The sequence below is a fragment of the Orcinus orca genome, chromosome 18, assembly GCF_937001465.1.
Source record: "Orcinus orca chromosome 18, mOrcOrc1.1, whole genome shotgun sequence".
Taxonomy (NCBI): domain Eukaryota; kingdom Metazoa; phylum Chordata; class Mammalia; order Artiodactyla; family Delphinidae; genus Orcinus; species Orcinus orca.
In genome coordinates this window covers 70,099,032-70,112,095 of record NC_064576.1, presented here as the reverse complement: position 1 = coordinate 70,112,095, position 13,064 = coordinate 70,099,032, and the positions used below count along the sequence as shown (strand labels likewise).

Below are 13,064 nucleotides of genomic sequence, written 5' to 3'. Positions count from 1 at the left end.
ATCATCACTGCCTAATTCAAGAATATTTTTATCGCCCCAAAAAGAAACCCCACACCAATTAGCAATCTCTCATAAATATTTTTAATGTATCAAATGTAAAGGTAAAATTTCAATCCTGTGTCTGAAAATGGTTCAGCCTGTATGATTAATAAATTAATGGCGTATTTTAGTATTTCCTCCTATTTCATGTTAACTTATGAATAGATACTAAAACTTTCTAGGGGTGGAGAGTGGGGCAGTTTTAGTGAGTTGAATTAAGTGAGTTTTAGTTTTGTCCTGTTTGGTCAGAATTTAGTTACTAAAACTAGATTGTTCATGAATTGATTTCTTCATGGATTGAAAAGAATAGCTTTTTAGGTTGTATTACTGATTATTTCCAGGAGATCAGAGTAATTGCCGAGATCAGAGAATCGGGACAGTGAAATTCAACTCAGTTGCATTTTAGTTAGCACTTGAAAGTTTAAATTAAGAGAGAGAGATTGTGTGTTTGGGACAAAGCCAAAAGAATGAGGGTCTCTAGAACATGATGTAGCTAATAATGGGGGTCTCTCTTAATAGAAACAAGAAAAGAGGAACTTAAGGAAGAAGCATAAGCAACTGAAAACAGTCAAATGTGATGGATGTGTATTTGGGTTATGATGTCTTTTTTTTTTTTAACATCTTTCTTGGTGTATAATTGCTTTACAGTGGTGTGTTAGTTTCTGCTGTATAACAAAGTGAATCAGTTATACATACACATATGTTCTCACATCTCTTCCCTCTTGCATCTCCCTCCCTCCCACCCTCCCAATCCCACCCCTCTAGGTGGTCACAAAGCACCGAGCTGATCTCCCTATGCTATGCGGCTGCTTCCCACTAGCTAGCTATTTTACGTTTGGTAGTGTATATATGTCCATGCCACTCTCTCACTTTGTCACAGCTTATCGTTCCCCCTCCCCATATCCTCAAGTCCATTCTCTAGTAGGTCTGTGTCTTTATTCCTATCTTACCCCTAGGTTCTTCATGACATTTTTTTTTCTTAGATTCCATATATATGTGTTAGCATATGATATTTGTCTTTCTGACTTACTTCACTCTGTATGACAGACTCATCCACCTTACTACAAATAACTCAATTTTGTTTCTTTTTTTTGTTTCTTTTTTTTTTTTTTTTTTTTTTTTTTTTGTGATACACGGGCCTCTCACTGCTGTGGCCTCTCCCGTTGCGGAGCACAGGCTCAGCAGCCATGGCTCACGGGCCAGCCGCTCCATGGCATGTGGGTTCTTCCCGGACCGGGGCACGAACCTGTGTCCCCTGCATTGGCAGGCGGACTCTCAACCACTGTGCCACGAGGGAAGCCCTTCAATTTCGTTTCTTTTTATGGCCGAGTAATATTCCATTGTATATATGTGCCACATCTTCTTTATCCATTCATCCGATGATGGACACTTAGGTTGCTTCCATGTCCTGGCTATTGTAAATAGAGCTGCAGTGCACATTTTGGTACGTGACGCTTTTTGAATTATGGTTTTCTCAGGGTATGTGCCCAGTAGTGGGATTGCTGGGTCGTATGGTAGTTCTGTTTGTTGTGTTATGATTTCTAAGATTAGTATAGTATCAACATGTTGACTGCCAGATAAATTTGTCAGATGCCTCTGGCTCCTCCTGGCAGTTAGACCTCAAACCAGCGATAAAGCTGAATTCATTATTGGAAAGATGTATGTCTTCCGTTTATTTGAAAGCATAAATTGGCTTATTAAATAAAACAGAATCAGGAGTTTAAACTTTTGTTTCTACCAAGATTTTTTTTGCTACTTTTTCAAGTTCCTCTGGCCCCTTTTGGAGACCCCTTACTATAGCCCTCTTCTCTCTACTGCTGCTGGCCGTCTCTGAGAGTTTTCTCTCCCTGTGGTCTTCAGACTTCCTGTTTCTCTTCTCCATGATGTAATTTCTGGGTCAGACTTGTGGATGCCCTCTTTTTAATGCAGCTCCATATGTTTTCCTCTCCTCCCTTCCTCTGGCAGCAGCACTTTCTAGTTCTAGTGGGTCTTGAAGGGCTCCAGATGGATGGTTTGGTCCATTGCTCTTTCTCCTGGCAGGGACTATTTGTAAATGATCCTGAATGAATTGAGTTCCTGCCCGGTCCATACATTTCCCCTTGAAAGTTAAAGCTACAGCTTCCCTCCTTGACCTGCTCTGTCACCTACCAGGCTTAACTGGACTTGCTCAAGGCTGCAGAGCTCCTCCAGAGTTCTTTTTTCTATCTTTTATATGCTTTCCTCTCATTCCCTCTTGACTGAATAGAAAAACATTCCATGTTTAAAATAGTCTTGATTTATTTTGAAAATATCTGCCTGACAAATCCAAATTCTGTCCTCCTTTCTCATTGCTTTTATTTAATATGCAGGTACTGCGCAGTTGTATGTTTGGGAGACTCTACTAAATACACGTTTTCTCTTAATACTCAAGCAAACCTTACTGTAATTACTATTATTATTTCCATTTTGTAGATGAAAAAATTACTGGTAAGTAGAAGAGGCGTATTTTCACCCGGGACTGTTCTACACCAAAACCAACACTCTTTTTTTTTTAAATTTATTTTTTTATACAGCAGGTTCTTATTAGTCATCAGTTTTATACACATCAGTGTATACATGTCAATCCCAATCACCCAATCCGTCACACCACCACCCCAAAACCAACACTCTTAACCAGTATTCTGTGCTAAGGGACTTTGCAGTCACTTCAGTTGCTGAATTCCAAATTAGTCCTCAGTACATTAGAGAAGCAGGAAATGAAGGGAAGGGGGTAAGAACTCACATTTCTGTCCTCCTGATGGTGCTAATTCTGCTCCCTAACTTTGGAATAAGTTCAAATGACTCCACTTTGCCCCTCCTACCTCTTCTTCCATCTGCTTTTTAATCTTTCTCTCTTCCACCCCCCGCCCCCGACACCTTCTTTCTTCCTCTCATAAATCTCAAGTGGCAAAAGGTCAAGAAGAAAGGGGCAGGGGAAAAGAAACGAAATGTAATGCTGATCCTTTCTCCTCCCACTGCAGTCCTGATTCCATAGGTAATCATATTATTTCTTTCCGTTGTTTAACTCTTTTCACAAGATCCTCTCAGGGTCTACCTCTAGCACCGGAGCCCTGTATCATGTTTGTTTCCATTTTACAGATGAGAGGTTTCCTGTGTTGAAAGGTACCTTAGAAAAGTCCACAAGATGAAATTATATACTCACAAATAGCTACCCAAGTTGACATGGTTAGATATTTAAAACATAAAGTCAAATGTTCAAATCCAGTGTCAGTCCACTGCACCAGACTGATCATAGGAATAACTTCAGTGTGTATTTACCGCTGCAGTTTCTTCGTAACAAAATTGGTTTGCAGTCCACTGGGGATGAGTCCTAGATTTTTGGGTGAACTACATCACTCTGAGGATATTTTCAGTGCTCATTTAATGTGAATATTTTAAATTTTACAGTGATGAACAGCAGCGAGATTATTTAATGGAAAGACGGGACCTCGCCATTGATTTTATTTTTTCTTTAGTATTAATAGAAGTTTTGAAACAGGTAGGTCATTAATTTAATGTTACTTTAGATAAGATTTATTTATCTAAAATCTACTTATGTTTTTAAGGTCAAGTTTATTAAATTCATGAATTTCAAATACTATGTCATATGAATTATAGTTATTGATTGTTAAAGGCCATGTGTAGTTCATTGTGAGTACTCTTACTGATTTGATCTTTAATATTCCCTTCCAAGTTGAGCCATCTTTTTTTTTTTTTCCAGATTCCACTTCATCCTGTAATAGACAGTTTAATACATGATGTTATTAACTTGGCTTTCAAGCACTTTAAGTACAAAGAAGGGTAAAGTAATTTGTCATCTTCGAATTTGAAGAAGTTGGGTACTTAAAACTAAATCAAGTTTGCTCTTTTCAGATGACCTGGGGGGATTCCTAACTTGTCTAATTGTATGTTATTTAGGTACCTTGGTCCTAACACTGCCAATATGCACATTGTGGCAGACCTGTATGCAGAAGTCATTGGAGTGTTGGCACAAGCTAAGTAAGTGAACCTCAGAATCGTTCACCATAAGAACATGAGTGCCTCTTCTGCGCCAACCCAGCCCTACTCTCAGGAGGGGGGAGGGTGTGAGCTTACCAGAAACTAGGGTTTATTTATGCTGTGTGTGCCCTGTCTCTGAACCTCACAAGAAGCTCCCCAGGACAAGTACCAAGTCTTTCTCCAATTTGTTTTCTCCTTTAGCTTTTTCACTTGGCAGTTGGGCCAGATCCTACCAAGAGTCCATGAGTTTAAGACTATTGCATCCGAGAAAGAAATGAACTAACCAAAGTACTTTTCTTCCTGCTTAATTTTCCAAAGAAGTTTATCAGTTTTAAAAGTTTTGTTTTCTATATTCCATGAGTGGGTGGTTACGATATAGCATCCATGAGTGGGAAAATTCCATTCTAGAATGTGCCTTTACTATAGACCTTACTTAATTCAGCTGAGCTAAAAATGTCCCAGACTCTGTCATGGAAACAAGTCAGAAAATTCTCATTGCTAAATATATCTGGCCCATAACACTACTTAGCAGGCTAGAACAAAGTGGTATTAGACTATTAGCAATAATATACTTCTTCCAAAAGTGATGTCACACCCTATTCACCCATCTTCATCTTATTCAACCCTGAGGCAAATCGGGCAAGATCCTGAATTTCTAGGTTAGGCAAAGTGAGCCAGAGACATAATGTGGATCCAAGCCAAGAGCCCAGCTGGGAGCAACAGTGATGCCCTGATCTTTGTGAAATTGCAACCCTCAGAAAGATTTGTATCTTCAAGAGATGGAATTTCCTAACTTAGCAGTGTGGAAACGCTCAATTTATCACAAAACAAAATTTTTAAAAAGTACTTACTCAGCACCTTTAGCTAGCCAAAACATAGTCAAGAACTCAGGAAACAGACCCCAAAAACTCCTTGAGGTGACTTATTTATTTAACCCTGTTTGTCTATTCATCTTGACTACCTGTTTTCTTCTAACACATAAAACATCAGTACTAGATGGAAGAGACTTAGATACACTGACGCCCTGAGAAATATCAGGCTCAAAAACTGACAGCAACAGAGAGGAAAGAGAAACTGGCCAAAGCATACATAAGAACCAAACATTAGAGTTACCTGGACCATTTTGCATGAGAATATATATTGTACGTTTATTATAGCCCATTGTAATAATTGTAGTTCATGAAACACTTAAAAAACTTAAAAAAGTGTAATGCGATTTGGAGAGATTTCTATTGCAATTAAATAATAAAAGTATTGGCTTTTTGAAGGAATAAGCTGCAGTTATCTGGCAAATTAACTCATGTGTCTCTACCTCATTCCTAGAAAAGATCAGAAAAATGAGTTGTTAATATGTATTTTGGCTGCTTTGTCAAACCCTGGAAATCTCATCATATTCCTTTGTAATTACCCCAGCCTAACTCTCTTATACAATCATTTGGAAAGTTTAATATGCCAGAAATGACTTCTTGTGTTTTTCTTAGTTTTGTGAACTGTACATAACAATATCGGTTACTATAGAATGACTTGCCTTAGCTACACTGATTTTCAGTTGGTTGAGAATGAATTGAGAGACAACGTCATAATTAAAGCAACATTCTAAGGTTGTAGGAACTTCCTTATTAGGTCTGATTGATTATCCACTGAGCCAGTGTTTTCTTGCCAACAAGGACTTTTTAAAATTTTCATGTCAGTATTAGTCTCAATTCTGCAATAGGAGGCTATAACAAACGCCTCAGTTTGGATAATGCTCTAGTACTTTTTAGTCACAAGAAAACGCTTTCACCAGTGGCTTCTTGCAGTAATTGCAGTAATATATAGTAATCCCATTGATAAATTCTTAACCAGTCGGTATAGAGTTAACCTTTATTGATAGACAGTACAGTCTTAAACTGGTGTCACGCTACAAATTATCACATTACATCCTTCTCATAAGTACACCAGGACCATTACTTTATTGTCGCCTTAGAAAATTACTGCTTCCTTTGTTCTCAGTGGGGGAAAAAAAGGATGTATGCCTATTTGGTATAGGATGGTTATCTTTTTTTAAAAATAATGAGTAATGTAACAATTCTAATTTTAGATTTTATATCTAGATCACAGGGGTAATGCACTAAAATATCTTCTTCATTCTGACTTTAGATATTTAGTTTGGTCTTTACGTTTTAGCAGAATCACTGTTTTTAATCTTACTAGTGATAATGCGCTCAATTCCTGTCATTAAGGGAAAATTTTTTTTTTTTTTTTTTGCTATTAAGTGATATTCACCCAGGGTCTTGACTTTTTCAAAGTCAATTAAGTTAAAATTAGATTTTTTAAGGTAAGTTTTTTGGATTAAAATCTGACATATTCATTTAAATAGTAATGATTGCTTGTAAGATTCATTCCAAAACTGCTCTCTCTTTATGTGATATAATTTTAATATATATATTCTTATACTCTCACTTAAATAATATCTACTATACATTTTAAAGCAGAAGACTGAGTAGTCATTTAGTTACTGTATTTACTAAAGAATACTAAACACTCTAGGCATGGTCATTGAAAAGAAATTTATTTTTCCCTAAAATTATTTGAAGGGAAAATAGATTTTAAGTGCAAATAGATTTTTGGATTATTTTTATTTTAAAATAACATGTTTATGTCATGTGGGACTTTTTAAAGTAAAAGATAGCTATATTTATTTTTAAATGAGAAATAAATAGACTTTTAGCCACTAACTCATGAGAGTACTGAAATAGTGAGGTGTACAAATAACCTGCCTTTTCCTCCCTCTCCTTGTTTTAGTCACGGATTAGAAAAGAAAAACACACTTTCTAAGTATCATGTGATCTTTAAAACAATATAACTCTAACCTGTAAAGTTACTTTTTTCTTGTAAAGTCTCACATTTTAAAATTAAAGCCATAGTTTTTTTTTTTTTTTTTTTTTTTAACTGTTTGGAAATAATTTGAAATAAAATATAATTTTTAAAACTCTAGTTTTTATAGATTTTATAAATTTTTATAATCTTGATGGAAAGTGTCACTTCCTTCTCTTTGCTATGCCATTTCTGCTTCCTGTCCTTCATCTGTCTCTACCTAAAACCTCTGTTCACCCTTTACCCTAACATAAATCACCTCTGAAATCTTTGTCCAGCTGGAAAGAACCCCTTCATTGTCGAGTGCCCCCGGAGCCTCTTCAGGTGTATTATTCACATAAAGGACAGTGTGAAATATGAGAAAGTGATTTGGCCTGGGGCATTTAACCTCCCTGAAGGACCAGAGAGATCCAGGCAAATTCCCAGGCCCATGGTAACATACCTCATAAATAATAATACTGGTTATTATTCTTATTAAAATTATTACTATTATTCACATGGCTCATGGTCAATGCTACATTGTCTTACCTTTCCAGTTAAACTGTATACTGTTCTAAATAGACAGGGACTACATTTCACAGCTCATGACTGTCTAAGGCAGCTACAAAATAGTGGACATTCCTGGAATTCACAGCAGAAGATCACAAAGTCTCATCTTTTTCACTTTGACCTTCCAATCTGTTTCTTCATTCATAAAATGGAAACGCATTCCATTCACTACCTATTTTCTGCTCCATTGCCTTCTTAAAATCTTTTTCTTTTGTATGCAGCAAACATAAAGAAAAATCCATAAGTTGTTGAGAAAATACAAACAACTTTAACAAATTGTTACCAAATGAACACCATGTAACCTCCTGCATTCCACCGAGAACGAGAAAATTGCCGCTCTCACGAAGCCCGCAACAGCCAACTTGCCAATCTTACACCTCTTGCACTGCCTTTTGGTGACACCATATCTGTATGTTTACCACCTCCCTTATATGTCCTAAAATTTCTGCTTTGAGGTGTCAAAAGTTGCGATTCCAAACTTCTGGGATTTTATTAATTGGCCTTTAACTTTTATAGTCGTAATTACCCTCTGTGATCATGCCTTGCTTCTAATTGATCCTTTGCAGAAACTCAGGCTGATAGTTTCAGGAAACAAAATACAATGAGTCTTAGAATGCTTTCCTTGTTTTTCCTTTTTTTAACCAATAGTCAAACCAGCCATCTCAGGAATAGTTTGGATGACTTGTTTGTATATGTTCCTTTACCCTTAGGCACTTTGACAACCTGCTACTTTCCATCCTCTTAGGATCTGTTCTCTTTTTAAACTTTTTATGATAATGTTGTTGTTGTAATTAATGTTATTAATTATTAATATTATTTTACTTTCAAACAGTATAAATACCTTAAGTTCCTTGGGGACTGTGTCTTTTTATTTGTAAAATCCCATACTTGATTAGAGAGCTTTTAGAGATGATTTGAATTTTCCCATTACTAGATTTTCCTTCAACCTGAAAATATTTTTTTCAATAATCATTAACCTAAAACTATAAAAGAAGCAACAACAGAAAACTGTGGAAATGGATGTAGGAATATTACTTGGCGTTATTTGCTGTCACCGTCAGAAATACCTGGCCTCCTATGTTATTGCTCATCTCACAGTTGGATACTTCAGGCCCTTGGGGTCTGTAAGTACCTGGGAAATTGCTAAGCCTGAGGAAATGGAGCTTTTCATCATGCTCAGTTTAAGGGCTGAACCATTTTGAGAGGCTCTAAATAACCCTGGATCTTCTCCCTAGCCTGAAGGAGACATTGAGCATCTGATAGAATAAGAGAAGAAAGGAGAAGATGGGACTCTTTACTATATCCTCAATATCAAAACCTTTACAAGATGACAGCCATCGTACCTCAGCTGATTCGAAGGTCCCCGTCACTGTGCCCTGTCACTCTTAGATGCTGGGGACCTACTTTACCGTTACTTTCCTACCCATTATTTGATAAATCACTCACGTTCTCTTCTTAGATTCCCTGCTGTAAAGAAGAAATTTATGGCAGAGCTCAAAGAATTACGGCACAAAGAGCAGAGCCCGTATGTCGTTCAAAGCATTATCAGCTTGATAATGGGGATGAAGTTCTTTCGAATTAAGATGTATCCGGTGGAGGACTTCGAGGCCTCTCTCCAGTTTATGCAGGTACTGTCTTGGGCAGGAGAACTAAGGGGCTGTCAGCTTGAAGCATCTGCCTTCCTTAGAGTGACTGACCTGGACGGTGAGAACCCATTCACTCGCGCATACGTAAAAGAATCCTACGCTTTTTCCTCAATAATTCATAAAGGGCTTCGTAACCAAGTAATAGAGTTTCAGGCACTTAAGTTCATTTTTAAACTCGTATCACCTTTGGAGTAGGGTGTACAGTAGAATCTTATTTGTAGACTTTTTTTTTCTCTTTTTTACCCATTGGCTGCATATTGTTCTGTCAGTAAAATATAGCTGGTTTTTTACTTTTTGAGATCGATAGCATTGAGTTGGCGATATTAACATTTCCAGGCATCAGAACTTTAAGTAATGATATCTTTTTTATTCATACTATAAAAAGGAATCAATTTTTAAAAAATCAACGAAACCATACAGGTTTAGGTGTCTGTGACACAGTGTTCACCATTATGTACTAAAAAAAAGAATTATTGCTAATGAGGATTTCCCAGAATACACAGCTCTATTAGTTTTTCTGTGTGTGTGTGTGTGTGTGTGTGTGTGTGTGTGTTTTGTTTTGTTTTTTTGGCCACAAGGCAGGCCTGTGGGATCTTAGTTTTCCGACCAGGCATCCGACTTGCGCCCCCTGCATTGGAAGCGCAGAGTCTTAACCACCGGAATGCCGAGGAAGTCCGCACAGCTCTATTAGATTTTATAAAACTTTAGTATCTAAAGGGATTTTTTTCTAATGCTGCTGTGAATTAGATCTAGTGAGGATCTTAATAAAGAGTTTAGATACAGGGATTATGAGTGTAGGTTGTACCACTTCATACCCACTAGGATGGCTATGAGCAAAAGGACAGACAACAGCAAGTTATCTGTTGGTGAGGATGCAGAGCAATTGGAACCCTCATAGGCTGCTGGTGGGAATGGAAAACAGCACAGCAGCTTCTGAAACAGTTTGGCAGTTCCTCAGACGTTTAAATCTAGAATTACTATATAATCCAGTAATTCCAATTCTAGGTATATAGCCAAGAGAAATGAAAATATATGTCCACACAAAAACTTGAATGCAAACGTTCATAGGAGCATTATTCATAATAGCAAATGTCCAGGATAGGCAAATCGGTAGAGACAGAAAGTAGATTAGTCATGTAGGGCTGGAGGAGGACGCCGTGGATGCAGAGGTTAGGGATGCCTGCTAACAGGTGCAAAGTTTCTTTCTGGGATAATGAAAAGGTTCTAAATTTGATTGTGGTGAAAGATGTACAATTGTGAATATACTAAAAGCTATCAAGTTATATACTTTATAAGGGTGAATTGCATGGTATGTGAATTGTATCTCAAAAAAGCAGTTTAGGGCTTCCCTGGTGGTGCAGTTGTTGGAGAGTCCGCCTGCCGATGCAGGGGACACGGGTTCGTGCCCCGGTCTGGGAAGATCCCACGTGCCGCGGAGCGGTTGGGCCCGTGAGCCATGGCCGCTGAGCCTGCGCGTCCGGAGCCTGTGCTCCGCAGCGGGAGAGGCCACAACAGTGAGAGGCCTGCGTACTGGGGAAAAAAAAAAAACAGTTTAAAAAAAAAAAAGAATATAGGCCCTGTATCAAATTTCTTGGGTTTGAATTCAAGCTTCAGCACTTACCAGCTCTGTGACCTTGGACAAGTCACACTTAACCCCTCCCAGCATCACTTACCTTGTCTGCGGAGTGGTAATAATGACGCTAACTTTGGAATGTGGTTCTGAGCATTCTTGGCACGTGGTAAGGACTCACTAAATGCTAACTATTTTTATCTCTCTCTCATGCTAATGATTTGTGTATCTATGTACTTGAATTAAGATTTGAGACAGTATTTACATATGTATGCAAAATAATGTAGGAAAAGGGCCACAATTCTGGAGACCATAAAGCTCTATTCTGTATTGGGAAACTCTCAAAGACTTCCCATTCTGGCAGTGCCTGTCTCGGACTGATGTCTTAGTATGATATTGATATACTGGGAACTTGAGTAACTGTTGTTGGTGATAGTTCCAATGTGGACTGAAAATAAGACGTAACAGCTGACACAGATATTAAAGTGTCATCACCAATACGTGTAGCCTTGGACCTTTCCATGAAAACAACATGTAAAAAAGACCACAGTAAGTTACTACCCAAAAGACCAGGAAGGGGAAAGGGGCTGGCGGAATTCTGGACAGGCCAGCTCTTCTAATATATTATTCCCTGGGCAGCCAAAAATACCCTTTTGTAGACAGGAGTCCACAAGCATAGAAATCCTTGCTTAAGAAACTATTCCAAAGGTTTCTTGTCTGAGGTGGGGAAGGGAAGCATTCCAGACTTGCTCATGAAACTATCTGAATAATAAACACCTAAAATGTCAGGGCCTACCAAGTAAACAGCTCTGTGCCCAGGGCTGTCAGGGCCTAAAATAAGGTTAATGTCTTCTGCCTCTCTTCCCATGGTTACCTTCTCTGGGGATCTGTGCTTGTGGGTTAATCAAGGCCCCAGGGCCCCCCACACAGTAGGTAGTCAATAGAAATTTCTTGCAAATGAGTCACTGAATGAACCAACTAGTAAGTCAGTGGATGAATGTCTGCTTGCTGGTTATAGATGCTTTGTCCTTTCAGCAAAGGACAGAGTGATTTTCAGTGATTTGGGGATAGAAGTTAGGGGGAGAGTGAGAAAACCAGCCTTGTCATGGGAAGATATTGTGAACTTAAATATAAATGCTTGAATCCAGTGATTTTTTTTAATAGATTATGGAATATGCTGTGTTATTGGGTGTGATTAAATTAAGATCTATTTGCTTAAATTTGCTGACATACATTTTCTGTGCACATTTCAATCTTTCTCCCTCCCTTTACTCTGTTTCTACTTCTTAGGAATGTGCACATTACTTCCTCGAGGTCAAAGACAAAGATATCAAGCATGCCTTGGCTGGGCTTTTTGTTGAAATTCTTGTCCCAGTTGCTGCTGTGAGTTACATTTTCATTTTTAAGAACTTCTTCAAATTGGATTAGAGAAGCAACAATTTCATTAATATAATATAAACATGCATCTCTATTTCAGGCTGTTAAAAATGAAGTAAATGTTCCCTGCCTCAGAAACTTTGTTGAAAGCCTATATGATACCACGCTGGAACTTTCTTCTCGAAAGAAGCATTCCTTGGTTAGTAACTCTGAGAAAATTCAAAAGACAAAACTGCAGAGACTCAAATTCCTAGGCCGAAATCTGTTTGAGAGTCATAAGGGTTCCACAGATGGGAGAATTACCTACAGCTTCCTCAAAGAGAGGTAGCATTTCAAATTTTAGAGCTTCCACCTATTACAGACCATGACTGAATCAAGGTAACATAAGGGGATTAGACCATGTCCCCTCAAGGACCCTTCTAGTCCTAAAGATTCCGCTGTTCATTTTCAAGATGGGTTTAACTTATTTTTATTTTAATTTCTGAGTATTTTTTCAATCTGAAGACTAAAGTTTATAACAACAGTTTCTTTTCTCAATCCCCAGGAAGCTTCACTGGCTAATTCCCATCCTGATATTCAGAATCAAAATGGAACCAGGCAGGAAAGGGAGTTGGGACACAGATAGTTGGCTATTGGAAAGATTCTCTGAAGGCTGAGAAAACAGTTTCGGGGAATGCTTTTGTACTGAAGAGCAGCATAGAAAAGTCTTTTAAATTACCACAACTTTTTTCCTCCATGGTAAATAAAGCTCTGGTTTATGAATCAGCAGGTGGTAGACCAGCTGTAATTGTGATAGTATGGAGGAAGCGGGTTGCTTAGGGAGCTGGTTTCTAGCCTTGTTTATGCTAATCTTTAAAGTATGAACATTACCACCATTATTTGAGCAAATAGTTGCTTTGCTGGCAGTGGTGACAGATTTGCTCATTTGTCTACATTCTGTGGTCGTGGTGACTGCTTGTATTTTTGTTTTTAAATTACTGGCTGGAATTAGAGTTGCACTCAATGGCAGT

At 38.0% G+C, this 13,064-nt stretch overlaps 1 protein-coding gene across 4 annotated transcripts in view; it reads left to right on the top strand.

Annotated features, from left to right (window-relative positions):
• FRY (FRY microtubule binding protein) overlaps positions 1 to 13,064 on the top strand; it is a 329,930-nt gene that overhangs the window by 163,334 nt on the left and 153,532 nt on the right. For all 4 annotated transcript variants that reach the window (XM_033416130.2, XM_049701100.1, XM_049701101.1 and 1 more), the window contains exons 5-10: positions 3,466 to 3,556; positions 3,779 to 3,858; positions 3,976 to 4,056; positions 8,921 to 9,089; positions 11,968 to 12,060; positions 12,155 to 12,253. In XM_033416130.2, coding sequence (XP_033272021.1) covers positions 3,466 to 3,556; positions 3,779 to 3,858; positions 3,976 to 4,056; positions 8,921 to 9,089; positions 11,968 to 12,060; positions 12,155 to 12,253 — 613 coding nt within the window. The remainder of the gene's footprint in view (positions 1 to 3,465; positions 3,557 to 3,778; positions 3,859 to 3,975; positions 4,057 to 8,920; positions 9,090 to 11,967; positions 12,061 to 12,154; positions 12,254 to 13,064) is intronic.